The following is a 14,211-nucleotide window of genomic DNA, read 5'->3' as shown; positions in this document are numbered from 1 at the left end:
TTCTGTGATATTGTTGCTGTAGTACCAGACAACTTCTTCAGGGAACATTATTGAGGGAATGTAGAATTGAATCTTCCTAGCACAGCATATTTTATCCATCTCATATTGAGCATAAACAACCTGGTGGAAGAATAAAGGAAAATGACAAATATAATGCCAAGGCTTTGAAATGATCTGTTTATGTTAGGATATCGACACTCTGGTGTAACTGAACCCAATTGCAAATCTATATTTCTGAAGGAGTCATTTCTCTACTTGCATGATGACTTTTCTAACTTTTTAGCCTTTTCCTGTCTGGGAAACCTCTGGGTTATACATGTTCGCTGAGAAGGGAACCAGACGTTGCGTCAGCTTTACGCTCTGGGAAGCGCCCTCGCACGTGACCGGTATCTGAAACTCGTGTAACATCATGCCTATTCATAGGCCTGCCGTGATCGTGACGTGGCAGTTAAGCGTTTCGTGTGATATAAAAACGGCACACGTGAACCACGCCGTCAGAATCCGAAGCGAAGACGCAATTTACAGTCGTGCCGCAGAATGACAAAGCCGTGCGAAGTCTCGTTCCGTTCTCAGGGAACAGGGTTACGTGTAACCCAGACGTTCCCTTTCAAAGGGAACTCAACGTTATGTGAGCTTTACGCTGTGGGAACAAGAATACCTGCTTCATCATACTGAGGGCATGGTCTGTTCAAGAGGGTCAGTGCAAAACACTTGAGCCCGGGTGGAATGTATATCCAGGTTGTGATATCAAACGAATGTGTGTGGTGTAGACCACCCCGCCACAGCACACACATCCTGTAAGGATACCCCTTCGGACAAAGCCTTCGAGGAGGCGTGCCCCCTAGTGGAATGAGCCCTTATGCCCAGAGGCATAGCGAGACCGCACGCCTCATAAGCAATAGAGATTGCTGGCATGGTTTCTGTAGATTTGTTATTCTATGTTTTCTTCTTCTTCTTCTTCTTCACCAAATTTAACTGACCGGCAAATGCGTAAAAATTCTAATCATTCTTGAATCCCTTTGCCTATAGTTATGGCTTTTCTTTCTTGTGATCGCTTTAGAAACAATTGTAGCACATCTCTGAATGTGCAGCTCAACGAGTCTGGGTGCTTGGCCACCGAAAATGCTGCTCACAGTTTTAATTGTTGTTGTTGTTGTTGTTGTTTTTATACTAGTAGTAGTAGTAGTGGTTGCGGTGGTGGTCATAGTAGTTGCAGTAGTAGTAACATGACAATGTGTCCCTGTCAAAAGATAATTTCCTAATTTTCTGTCTCTCAATACTGCTCTTCACCAGGTAACCCGTTACTGATGAATCCAGGTCGCTCCGTGTCATATTCGAGCCCCATGTGTTTTCCTGACTCGGTGGATAAAGAGCTCATTTTCCACCCCTTACCTGACGTCAAGGTCAAAGTTCACAGCTCCTTCATGATGTCGTTGGGCGTGACTGAAGGAATGAACCCTCGCTCAAAAGCTCCACACCTTACATTTCCTCATGATGGTATGATCGAGGGCAGAAGCAGGAAGGCAGACTTTCCAGTAGCTCCGCCCACTAGCATGCCAATACTCAAGACCAGTGGGAACTTTGGGCACAATGGAGGGAGACTTGTGCTGCCACACACAGGTGTGTGTGTGTGTGTGTTTGAGGCATCAGAGAAATGTGTGCACATGTACACTGCTCATATGTACAGTATACATGTACAGTATATTGGTACAAATGACACGTGTGTGTGTGTGTGTGTGTGTGTACATGGGTTTGCAGGTGTGAGTTTGCTGATTCCTCATGGGGCAATTCCCGAGGACACAAGCTGGGAAATGTATATGAGCATCAATCAGGAAATCACTTGGTAGGAACACACACACACACACACACACACACACACACACACACACACACACACAAGTTAACTGCTGTTTTATTATTTAAATCCCATTAAGCTGGCATCTCTCTATTAGAGTTTGTGTTTGGGGGGATAATACTCATTCAGGGATCTAGAGCAATCAAATCTGACAGGTAGGTAATGTCGTGTGTGTGTGTGTGTGTGTGTGTGTGTGTGTGTGTGTGTTCAAGTTCAAAAATGTAAGTTCAGTGATGGACATTTGTTCATTTATTCATTCAGCTTCATTAACTGCTATATCGTGAGCAGGGTTGTGGATCTGGATCCTGTCCCTAGAACCTCCCGGATATAATGCGAGAATAGATCCTGAATGAGACCCATTCAATCGCAGGGCACCATGGACACACACACTCATTCACACCTAGGGTAATTAAGCGTAGTCTGCCGTGTTTTGGGAGAGGCTAGCTTGCTAACAAAATGCTAATCAAACACAACGTCCTGTAATTATCAAGGAGAAGATTATTCAGGTGTTATGGTTGGATGGTTAGATTTTTCAGGTGTGTTTGATTAGGGGTGGAGCTAAACTCTGCAAGACTCCAATATTACCCATCCCTGGTGAGAAGCTAATTTCACAGTTTCAGTGGCCTCTTCCAGTATACTGTCTGGTATTTGTGTAAATAATACAATGCATTTGTTTTGGGGGCTCTAATGGACTGGAGATGGTGGGTTTGAAATGTAATTAATATTAATGTGATGTATTAATGTGTTCATCTGCAGTTCCATTAATGTTTGTTATATAATATGATTAAAGAGAATAGATATATACTGTAAATACCCCAAAAAAATTCACCAGAATTGAATGCTTTGGTGCTGTTTTGTGCAAAACATTACTTCCTGTGGGCGTGCCTCTACGCCCCATAGAATTTCTGAAGTATTTTTGTCAAGTACTTGAGGGCCCTCGCTCCAAACCCTGGTGCTGTAAAGCAGCAGTGCTATCCACTGCACCACTATGCCACCCTCTGGAATGGTTCCAGTGTATTTTTATTTTATTTATTTATTTATTTATTTTCTTCATTATTTAAAACAAGTCCATAAATCTTTCTGATGCGTCAAGATTTCGTACTCAAATCCCCCGAGTTCAGATAGACACCCTAACACGCCCAGCCCGCCGCCTGTCGATCAAACCGTATCCATTCAGCTTAGCCGTCATTCAAATTCGCATCATCTGAAGCGGCAGGATTGTGAACGGTAGACACTTCATTCAAAGAGGAACGTCACTAGAAACGCGAAAGTGTTATGTAGAGAAAATGAGAAAAAAAAAAGAAAGTATTAAGAATAAAATAGAGGGAGAGATTATTATTATGATTTTTTTTTTTTTTGGGGGGGGGGGGGATAGAGAACAAGAGAGAAAAAGAATAAAAGGGACTTGGAAAGTGTAAAAGCGGCAGATGGTATGCAATGCTCTTGAGACTCAATTGCTTTGCCTGCATGTTTGTGGAGTAATTATATAATAGATTTGCATATTTGCATTCATTATCATAATTAACACTGTTCATATGCAATAATCAGTTAGATATTGCACACACACACTCACAGAGGGAGAGAGAATACTACAGTTTAGATGTGAAATTATTGCCTGTCAGCTAAATTACATGATTATATGAGGCCATATATTTGCATGCTTGTTTTTTTTTTTTTGTGATGTACTGTATGTATGCGAACACAAAGAGATAATTATTCTCATCTCTTAGCGAGAGAGAGAGAGAGAGAGATGCAATTTAAGACTACATAATTATTGCTTAGTTCATAGTGAACTAATAAAACATTCATTTATTATAACTGAGTAATTACCCAGTACTCATTAGTAGTTAATTGTAGTGACTTGGTTGTTAATATAGTATTATCCATTTACTGCTGCCTAGTCCCTATATACTGTCAAAAGTAGAGCGAATCTCTGCATGGTCTCCAATAGCACAAATACTAATCGCATTACTGAAGTTGTTTCGGTTCATTTACCATCAGTAAAATGGACTATAACTGACCTTGAGCATTGTTTAGCAGTGTATGCAAGCTTACTCTTTTTTTACGTGTGTGTGTGTGTGTGTGTGTGTGCATCTCTGAACAAGAGAAAATATCAGTGATGGTTGCAGTACATTCTTCACATCGCAGTAATTAACAAACATTTCTTTATCAAACTCAAGGACAACACACACACACACACACACACACACACACACAAACTTAAATATTGACTAAATATCAACTTGCAAATGTATTGACCTTCAAACATAGTAATTAAGCTAAGTAAGTTATTAAGGATGCCTTTGTTCTAGTCTTCAGCAAATTGAAAATCTAAAGACAAACCCAATGTTTTCTGCAGATAACTATGCGTCATGTTATCACATGGTTGCGATCAAAATGATTCGACCCCCAGTGCAAATCAGGTTTATTGTCGAAACAGATTTTCAGCTGTTTGCGATGAACAAATCGAACAAAAGCGATTGAAATGGTTCGACACGGCGAATGCTTCAAGTGGTTTCCTCAAATTCAACTGAAAATGCGACTTATAATGACTTCTCCAGTCTCGGAATTATGTATATTAACAACAATAAATACTATGGTCAGGTACTATGGTCTCTCTTTTTCTGCTTCCTGTCTTCAGCGTTCTCTCTGATGATGAGGTTCTTTTGGGTCCAGAGGTCTCATTTGGTCCACCAGGTGTAATCGTGTCATGTCCCGTCGCCATGACGATATCACACTGTGCCGATGTCTCAGAGGACTGGAGTGTACGACTTAAGAGACAAACACATGGAGACAACTGGGAGGTCAGTGAATCATTATTATTATTATTATTATTATTGTAATAATAATAATAATAATTATTATTATTATTGTTGTTGTTGTTGTTATTTATTATTATTACTATTAATAATAATTGTTATTATTAATTGTTATTATTGCTATTTGCTATTTATTATTGTTATTGTTATTATTATTATTGTTGTTGTTGTTAGTAATAATAATAATAATAATAATAATATCAATAATAATAATAAATAGCAAATAGCAATAATAACAATTAATAATAATAACAATTAATAATATTATTGTTATTATTATTGTTATGTATTGCTATTGTTATTATTGTTATTGATTGTTATTATTGCTATTTACTATTTATTATTATTATTATTAATAGTTATTATAATTTTTTAATTGTTATTATTATTACTGTTGTCATTGTTGTTATTAATTGTTATTGTTATTTACTATTTATTACTATTATTGTTATTAATTGTTATTATTCATATTTACTCTTTATTATTATTATTATTATTATTATTATTATGATAGTAGAAGAAAGTATGTCGTGTTTTTTTCATGTAATTTCAGTTAGTAAGGGTAAATAAGGCTATGATTTACAAGCCGGCGAGATTTACTCTGGTCATCAGACTCTAGATATTGCCTTGCGAAGCTAGTGAAGTAAGTTTGAGTATATATATTTGTAAGAAAGAGTTTGGTAGGAGGATCATCTTTCCGCCTAAAGGACACACTCTCACTTCTAAATAGCTCTGGGCCAGCCTGCCTTTGTTTTTTGTTTTTGTTTTTGTTTTTTTACGTATTCTCATGAGTGTTCTTTATTTCTGAAAACATTCATGACGATATATACTTTACGTAATAACACATGATTTCTATCTGTCCTTTTACTATTATAATGTTATCGAGAAGAATTGATACGTATACGGTCTTTTACAGTAAAATGTGCTATTTGTGTACAAAATATGTCCCGTGTGCATGAATACCCCTTTTTTAATATTTGATATAATAATCCAATGCTTTATTTTCACAGGATGTGACGTGGACGAAAGAGGACAGCTCTCCGTGTTACTGCGTGCTGGAGTCACAGCGCTGCTTTGTGCTTGTGGATCAGCCGGGCCGCTACGCCCTGGTCGGAATGCCGATCGGCGAATCTGCAGCGAAAAGACTTCGTATTGCGGTGTTCGGAAGCTCAGAGGGCGATGTTTACACGCTCCGCGTTTACTGCATGGATGACACACCACATGTCTTCCAGGTGACATGCAAAAACACAAACACTTTCAGTCAACCTATTCTTACAGTATTTAGGTGTGTACATCAAGTTTTTATTATTATTATTATTATTATTATTATTATTATTATTATATTCTGCCTGTCAATAACTAGCATAGCAGCCCTGTATCCTAACAAGAAACCCAAGACTTAACCAGAACACCGGCAAACTGAAATATAAACTGAATAAATAAAGCACTCAGACATTTCCGCCGTGCCTTAAATTCAGCATAGATTTCAGGTGACGGAATTCCGCCATAGTCATGTAGATGTCGGTGGGAATTCAGTATCAGAGTCAGAAAAAGTTACCACGTTACCTACTGGCTGTTCATGCGTTGGACAGAACTCCACTAAATCCGTTGTGTGTGGCGTTTGTTATACACCGTACCTTTAAAGGCTTGACAGGAAGCTTGAATCAAAGGTAAAGGTATGCGGCTATTTCTTTCAGGGCCGTGAGTATGTAAGGCTCAAAGCCAGATGTGCTCAAGGCCAGGTGTAATTAAAACATTCTAGCACAAAAACGTTTTTTTTCTTTAAAAAAAATGTTTTTATTGAACACTTTAAAAAATGAAAAGAAAAGAAAGAAAGAAAAGGAGCTTGTTCTTTACACATCCCTCTTTTTATTAAAGCCAGTTAGCAGTCACGTGGCATATCGGACATATCCTTTCCTTCGTTTATTTACTTTCACGTTGTCATGTCTTTATATCGTGGTCGTTACTCTATGTGCATTTCATATCGAGTCCGGAGATTTTTGACGGCTCTGGCTGAACTTCTCACCGCTTCACTGACGCTTTTAAACTACAGTGTGCGCCTCACGCAGAGGTAATGTCGTAGACACTCCCAGGTGCGGTCTGTGTGACGAGCTCCAGCTATGGAAAATGGATGAACGTTAATTTCAGAAGCACCGCGAGAACATTTTGTGGCCGCATCGAGCGGCGTTCTGTATCTGTACCGCGCCTGATCGCATACGTACTGGCCCTCGGCCTCCTTCAATCAACCTGTATTTCCTTGTTTCTCACCTCCCCGCTTTTCACCACACTTCTCTCCTACTTACTTTCTCCTAACACTCCCCTCTCTCACTCGCTCGCTCGCTCACGCTTCCTCATTCGAGCATACACTCTCCTTTCACTTCCAATTAACCTTATGTTCTGTCCCTCTCTCGCTTTTCTCTGGCGTGTAGGAGGCGTTGTGGTCGGAGCACGCTCAGTGCGGTCGTCTCCTGGGAGAGCCGAGCACTCTGTTCTTCAGTAGGAGTTCCTCGAACCTGCAGATCTCCATCCAGGATGTTTCACCACACTTCCTTTGGAACATCAAACCCTTTGCCACCTGCCAGGTCCCACCTCGATCGATGCATATTCATTACGCCACGGAGCGTGCTCGATATTAATATGCAGCTCAGTACGCAAATATTCATGAGCTTCAGGTAGTACGGGACGCTAGAGGGACTTTTTTATTTATTTATTTATTTTTTTAAACTCGGAATTGATCTGCAGAGATCATGCAAATAAGTCGGAGAAACACAATAATAGGTACACAAAGAATTTTTACACACACGCAGTCACACATACGGAAGCCCTAAGCGGCCATGCGTTCATCTCGAGATTATTTCAATAATAACTTTTCTTTGTGGTTTCCTCGTGTTCTCGACTTTCGAAAACGACTTTTGTTGTGTCGAGATCACGAGGAAATGGAGTCATGATATGATCATGAACAATTAGGGAAACGCATCTGAGAAACTTACACGGGAAATGAATGGACACCTGTTGCTCGGTCTCTTGCTTGTATGAGAAAATGTTATACACACGTCCGTTAAGACACTGGAACGTACACTTACCGTAACCTCGCTCAACAAAAGGAAACGTACATACACACACTAGCCATTTTATCAGGTTCACTTACAGTGCACATAGATGCATTTTCTTAGTGAACCCCATCCATCAGTGCGAAGGGACCACCACGGGACCACCGCTGACCAGATATTATCTGGGTAGTGAACCGTTCTCAGCAGAATTATTGGCTTTTTAAGCACTTCCTGTCCCCTTTATTACACGAACATAGCTTGTTCTTCCTCAAGCCTGTGGCTCATCTTTCACATGCACAATGTGTGTAAATTACAATTCACCAGTGGATCTAACTGCGGGCGGGGCATCCACAGGCCAGATGTTTTTTGGTTGGTGTAGGGTTTCTCAATCTCCACCAGGCCGTCCACTTATACCAGGGTCTCACACACACGACTATGCCAATACTATCCCAATGACATTTTTGCATTGAAAACATCTGGTCAGTGGTGAGTCCATTTCCATCGATGACCGGGGCAGAAATTGTCTGAAGTAGCAACTGTACAGCTACGTAGTTTGGTAGGTGAACCTTATAAAATGGCCTTTAATCCGAGATCTCTCAACATTTCAACATCTCTCTCTCTCTCTTTCTCTTTCTCTCTCTGCAGGAGTTCTCTTTCACTCGGGTCTGGTGCAGTACTGCATCTCCTTTGCATTGTGCCTTCTCTCTGCAGTGCCACAACCCAGCGGCCAATCAGCTCTCGTGTAAGATCAGCGTGCGGCAGATCAAAGGTCATGCGCAAATCCTGCAGATCTGTACCACTGTTTCCGAGGTGTGCAGCATATACACACACACACACAAACACACACACTCACAGAAGCACAAACATGAGTAATGGTTCCACACAGTCATACAAACACGAAAATATATGGACATTCGGTAAATAGTGTCATATTCCAAGTCGAGCTCCATGCGCGTGATGAGAACTTCATGCATCAGTCGTGCACATCAGTATGTTTCGGCCTCGTGCATAACTACGTATGAATTTGACCACCCAAAATCGTGAATTAAAGTCATAAAATGACATTTTAGTCGATCGAGAACTTCTTAAAGCAATGATCAGACGGTCAGGTGGACACGATTATGGTTGAAACGAAAGTCTTCTGGAAGGTAGATCTCCAGGAACGGTGTCGGTGACCACTGCTGTATATTATCCGTATATAAACAGTAGATACACTGTTTTAATCCTATACCTGAGCTGTGCTGGATCAAGTGCTATTTTATAAGCTGCAGAATAATAAGGGTGGAGACTTTTATTTTGTTAAATCGAACCGAATTTGCAGTGATCAATGTGAGAAATACACCCAGGACTATTCACGCATACCTACATATTGGCGATATTCCCGACTCCTATTAGATGTTCCGTTCACATTTCTGTCAGGATTAAAGGCAAGCGCGTGTGTTTAAAGGCAGTGCGGAAAAACCCGATCCTGGAAACCTGTACTCTGGAAAAATTCGGCAACTTCATGCAAAAGAGTTGCGAACTACATGCGGACCATTTTAATCATTTGAACGGGACACACCTGAAGAAGCATAAGCGATATGAAGATCTATCCATGTTAAATAGTCGGCTGTGAAGGCATCCCATTGAGAAGCCCTCACGGCTAGAGGGGAAAGAAAAAAAAAAAAAAAAAAAAGATTCTTCTATTTCTTAATAAATAAACGCACAAAATGTCCATTCAAAAATATATTCAGTTGTACTTTGTTTTCTGTCCACTCCTGAAAGGAAATACACGTTTGGTCATTTCTGTGTGTTTATTTCTTGAGAAATAGAAGAGTGACTCTCGAATGTGACTTTATTCTCAAGATATTACAACTTTATTCTCGTAATCTGTATTTTTTTTTTTTTATTTTTTTTTTACATGGCACTAAAGCGCTGTCGTAATTATCTGTTCTGTCCTTTGACAAAAAAAAAAAAAAAAAAAAAAAATCATAAATTCTTTCCAGAGCCAAAAGGAGGTGCCATTTTTCTCAAAGTCAGATTCTACCGTTTCCTCTCAGAAGGGGGAAAAAGCTTTTAAAATCCCCCTCTCCATACGGCAAAGGATCTGTGCCACCTTCGACACAGCCAATGCCAAAGGCAAAGACTGGCAGCTCCTAGCTCAGAAACTGCACATAAACAGGTGAGACACACACACACACACACACACGAAGTGGCCACATTAAATCGTGAATGGCTGTATCCTAATCACTTACTGTCATGTTCAGTGTCCTGAAGAAAGGAGGCCAGATTAATATCAGCCAAATATTAATGAAGAATCAGGGGCACACATCCAACGGCTTAATTTATTTTAAAATCTGTTTCCATCCCCCATGGAAAGTCCTCACAAGGATTTATTCCAGACTCCGGAGTCTTATGCAGTGAAAATATTGCGGAAATGTTCTTTGCTCAGTATATACAGTGTATCGTTTGATTTCTCCGACCGTCTTTGTGAATCTTCTTTATCTTCATTAAGAAAAAATAATGAGGTCTTTATATGAATTATAGATCCGCCGCTATATAAATCTGCCACTTGCTCACATGATGTATGAAATAAAATAAAGAAATGCAAAATTTCATACCAAAAATGAAGAAAAAAACTACACCCACTGTAAATTTATTCATCTTCCTGACAGTGCGCGTAAAATCCGAAAGTCTATTTCAGAAGGAAAGACACCAGTCACCGGTGTTTTTCCATCCGCTGTAACTTTTCAGCCAAACTAGGTTGTCGAATCAAAACGGTTGAAGACGGGACGTCTGCCTGGTTTTCTTTGAAAACCGCACACATCTACACACGTGCTTTTAAATATTGGAGGATTTTGCTGGATTTTCCACCCATCCAGCGCTGCAGGCAGCGTGTAATGAGACATGCTTCCTTGTTAAGCGGATTTCAGCAATTATCTCTCCAGGAGGTTTGTGAGGTGATTTATCCTGAGAGAGGTTGTAATGCTGAGAAGAGTGCAGCACCGCCTCCTGCTGGACAGAGAGACACATTACAAGCTTTTTATTTATTTATTTATTTATTTATTTATTCATTCAGCGCCAGATTTTGTCTTGGTTTAATGATGAGGAACTGAGTGTTGATAGTAAATTTAGGGAGCAGTTTATTTCACAGTATGGACGGTACCTAATGTAGTCAGATTTTAGCAGTTACTAGTCATTTTCTCATACTTACCTATTAAGTATTAGCTACTTTCCAGACTGAAAAATAAAACGTAATCACAGAGAGTAAGCCCAGCCAAGGAACCTCATTTACGCTCAATACCATAATATTTTGGTCACTTCTCATGACCATAGTTGGTTAACAGAAAGCTTCATCTGAAAACTGAGCTACTGCTTCACCTCCACAGGTCAGTACAGGGACTTTAACGCTGCTGCCGCTGCTGCAGACCCGATCGGTTTGTCGATCTCACTCTCTCTTTTTCGAACACTTTGTGAATGAGGTACTTAAACTGTTCCAGCAGGAGCAAAGTCTTCCACCTCACTTGAAAGGAAAATTCCAGACATTTTTCGAGTACAGAACCATGGCCTCTGTGCGGACTGTGAGGTGCTGACTTCACACTTAGCAGGAAAAATGCTTGTGTGAAAATCGTTATTCTACATCAGGACGTGCTAAAAAAACATCTCCATTTGAAATAACATGGATGTTACCTTAGATCGACTTCAAAAGAATAGAAATTTCCGGCTGAACTGAGAGCGTGTCTTCTCAGTTAAGGAGTTCCTCAGTACTCCTTCCATCACTCAGCAATATACCCAATAGGAGTCAACACTCTAACACTCTCTCTTGCTCAAGAGAGCGATATGTATGTTCTTGTCTCCTCTGAAGGCTCCTAATCTTTTTCTATGGCCTCTCAGAGCTTTTGCTTCTGCAATTGATTTTGCTGCTTCTCTCTCCCCTATACCTTTCATTTGAATCAAGAGAGTTTTCTGTGAGCACAAGGCCTCCTTCAACATGATTGCTTCCCTGATTACTGGTGTCCACCAAAGCATCCTAAGTAAATGGTAAATCACGCACTTATATAGCGCTGTTATCCAAAGCGCTTCACACTGTGTCTCGTTCACCCATTCACACACACACACACTCACACCAATGGTAGCAGAGCTGCCATGCAAGGCGCTAACTTGCCATCGGGAGCAACTCGGGGTTCGGTGTCTCGCCCAAGGACGCTTCGGCATGTGGAGTCACGTGGGCCGGGAATCAAACCGCCAACCCTACGATTAGTGGACAACCCAGTCTACCACCCGAGCCACAGCCGCGAGAAGTGACATTGCATGTTCCCAAAGCCAGTTTTGGACTGGGAGCATTAAGCTCTCAGTGACGCGTTATCATGACGAGGTCATGATCCACGAAGAGGCTCATTTTAATGCTAAATTGTGTTGCTGTTGTGTTCTAATGCTTTAAAATCAGTTTATTAACACGATTAGCACAAGTGTTGACCTTTCTTCTCTTTTATGCAAGTGCCATGATTATTTATGTCCACCCTGAAGCTTATAATTCCTTCATTGTCTCATGAGTTCTGTTCCTGGTATCTCTCTGGTTGGAGTACAATGTGGTAACGAATATGACCTTATTGTTTATTATAATTCTCATTCTACAGGAATCTGGGTTACTTTGCACGGCAATCAAGTCCCTCAGCGGCGATTCTGTGCTTGTGGGAAGTTCAACATCAGGAACGTGGAGATCTGGACTCTCTGGCCAGTGCCTTGGAGGAAATCGGACGTGTCCAGGGCAAACAGTCTGGAATTATATGTAATCAGGACCACCCCAAACAGCAGAGCGTCATGGGTAACATGGACGAAACCAAACACCCAGCCAATTCCCTCACCTTCAACTATTCAAAAAACTCATCTAACATCACTGTCATGTTGGACAAGTCGGAAAAAGTGGATGATATTCTTATCATGGACCAGTCAAGACACAATACAGGGAAAACTCCAACGACTGACTCCACTATTGGTCTTTACAACAAAGACTTAGACTCAGACCACACCTAGGAAATGTTATGCAGAAAACAAGCAGCCAATAGCAACGTCTACTGAAGAAAAGGGTGGAGACCAGGAGTCGCTCTTCTCTCTGTTGGACTGTGGGGAAAAGAAAAGTGTTGAGAAATTCAAGGTTAAGGAGATAAAGCGACGCAGTGTTTGTGTTTGTCTGTGTGCGTGAGAGCGAGAGACACACACAGGTGAAAAGGTTAAGTAACTTTTCACACTGGACTTATAGGTCTGGACGATACAGGAGCCTGAATTGTGGCAAAGAAATTACTCAATAAATCAGAACTGGAATTGTTGAGGACCCCTAAAAGGGGTGGAGTCAGACTTTTGAACTCCTGCCCCCTTTCACATCCATCTCTGACACCCCCTAGTGGCTTGCGAAATATCGCCACACCATCGTTCCAAATATTTGAAACCGTCTTGTTTTACTTTTTTGCTCTTTCTTTCATTCACAATTGAGACAGAAACAGCAGATGAAATGGATGGGGAGATGGACAGATAAGACAAGCGGACAGAGCATTATAACATGCACTCACATACATTCCTATATAGTAAGCAGGAAGTTTAACCTGCTATGATGTCTGAAGATGGGCACGCACTAGAGTATGGACTTTATATATGGAGTATTATGGAGAGACAGAGAAATGGCAGTATGTGAAATTAAGAGATTTTTTTTTATTAAGAGATTAATAAAAACAGAAGAGAGAATAAAAAGAAGAAAATGTCCTATGCCGTTAAAAAAAAAAGGAGTTGTGATATGAGACTACATCGAAATCATGCATTCGCACACTTTATGTCTGTTAAAACTAGTAGATGGTCAGATGTTCCTGATTGGCAGGTCAGCTAGGACCTGTAGTACTTTATGCCAGTGGTGTAAAGATGTGTGTGTTGTGGTGCAAAGGGTAGATGTTTTTGGATCAGTGTTATTTCTGCATACCCAGGTCTCTTAATTTCTGAAACAAAAATGCACAAACCAGTATGGAGGACCACAGTAAAGAAATAAATTACTATGATAAATAGAAAATCTTGAAAATGACCTGATCCTTTGTTAAATTTCTCATACAGAGAAATTATACATATATAACACAGATTCACAAAGGCTTCAGATTTATTCAGGAAGAAGCTACTGAATGTGGCATAACCAAACTGTATAAAATATTCCTGACTTAAATAAGAATGATATTTTTTTTGCCAAATCAATAACAATAACAATTTTTAAATTATAATACTTACATTTGTTGAGTAATATCTAATAAAAGTTTACCAGTTATTTGTTTATTTTTCCCAGATATGCAGTACCACTACAGCCCACTGTGGGGCTCCAAAATCTTTGTTGCTGATTGCTGTACACTATTATAAGGCAAAAAAATAAGGGGGGGTGGGGTGGGGTGGGGGGGCAAACGAATATGCAGAACACCATAGATAAAAATAAAAATTTAATTCTTTTAATACATGTTCTCTTTGTGTGTGTGTGTGT

General features: G+C 40.2%; 1 protein-coding gene across 1 annotated transcript in view; it reads left to right on the top strand.

Annotated features, from left to right (window-relative positions):
* The window catches only part of unc5da (unc-5 netrin receptor Da), a 68,193-nt gene extending 54,090 nt beyond the window's left edge, over positions 1-14,103 (top strand). Inside the window, exons 10-17 of the mRNA XM_053687959.1 lie at positions 1,294-1,620; positions 1,759-1,843; positions 4,497-4,659; positions 5,685-5,906; positions 7,104-7,256; positions 8,370-8,534; positions 9,710-9,885; positions 12,341-14,103. Of these exons, the coding sequence (XP_053543934.1) occupies positions 1,294-1,620; positions 1,759-1,843; positions 4,497-4,659; positions 5,685-5,906; positions 7,104-7,256; positions 8,370-8,534; positions 9,710-9,885; positions 12,341-12,737 (1,688 nt within the window). The 3' untranslated portion in view covers positions 12,738-14,103. The remainder of the gene's footprint in view (positions 1-1,293; positions 1,621-1,758; positions 1,844-4,496; positions 4,660-5,684; positions 5,907-7,103; positions 7,257-8,369; positions 8,535-9,709; positions 9,886-12,340) is intronic.
* The last annotated feature ends 108 nt before the right edge of the window (positions 14,104-14,211 follow it).

This window comes from Ictalurus punctatus, chromosome 18 (genome assembly GCF_001660625.3).
Source record: "Ictalurus punctatus breed USDA103 chromosome 18, Coco_2.0, whole genome shotgun sequence".
NCBI classification, from domain to species: domain Eukaryota; kingdom Metazoa; phylum Chordata; class Actinopteri; order Siluriformes; family Ictaluridae; genus Ictalurus; species Ictalurus punctatus.
Note: the sequence above shows the minus strand (reverse complement) of the source record. Positions and strands in the feature narration are given on the sequence as shown.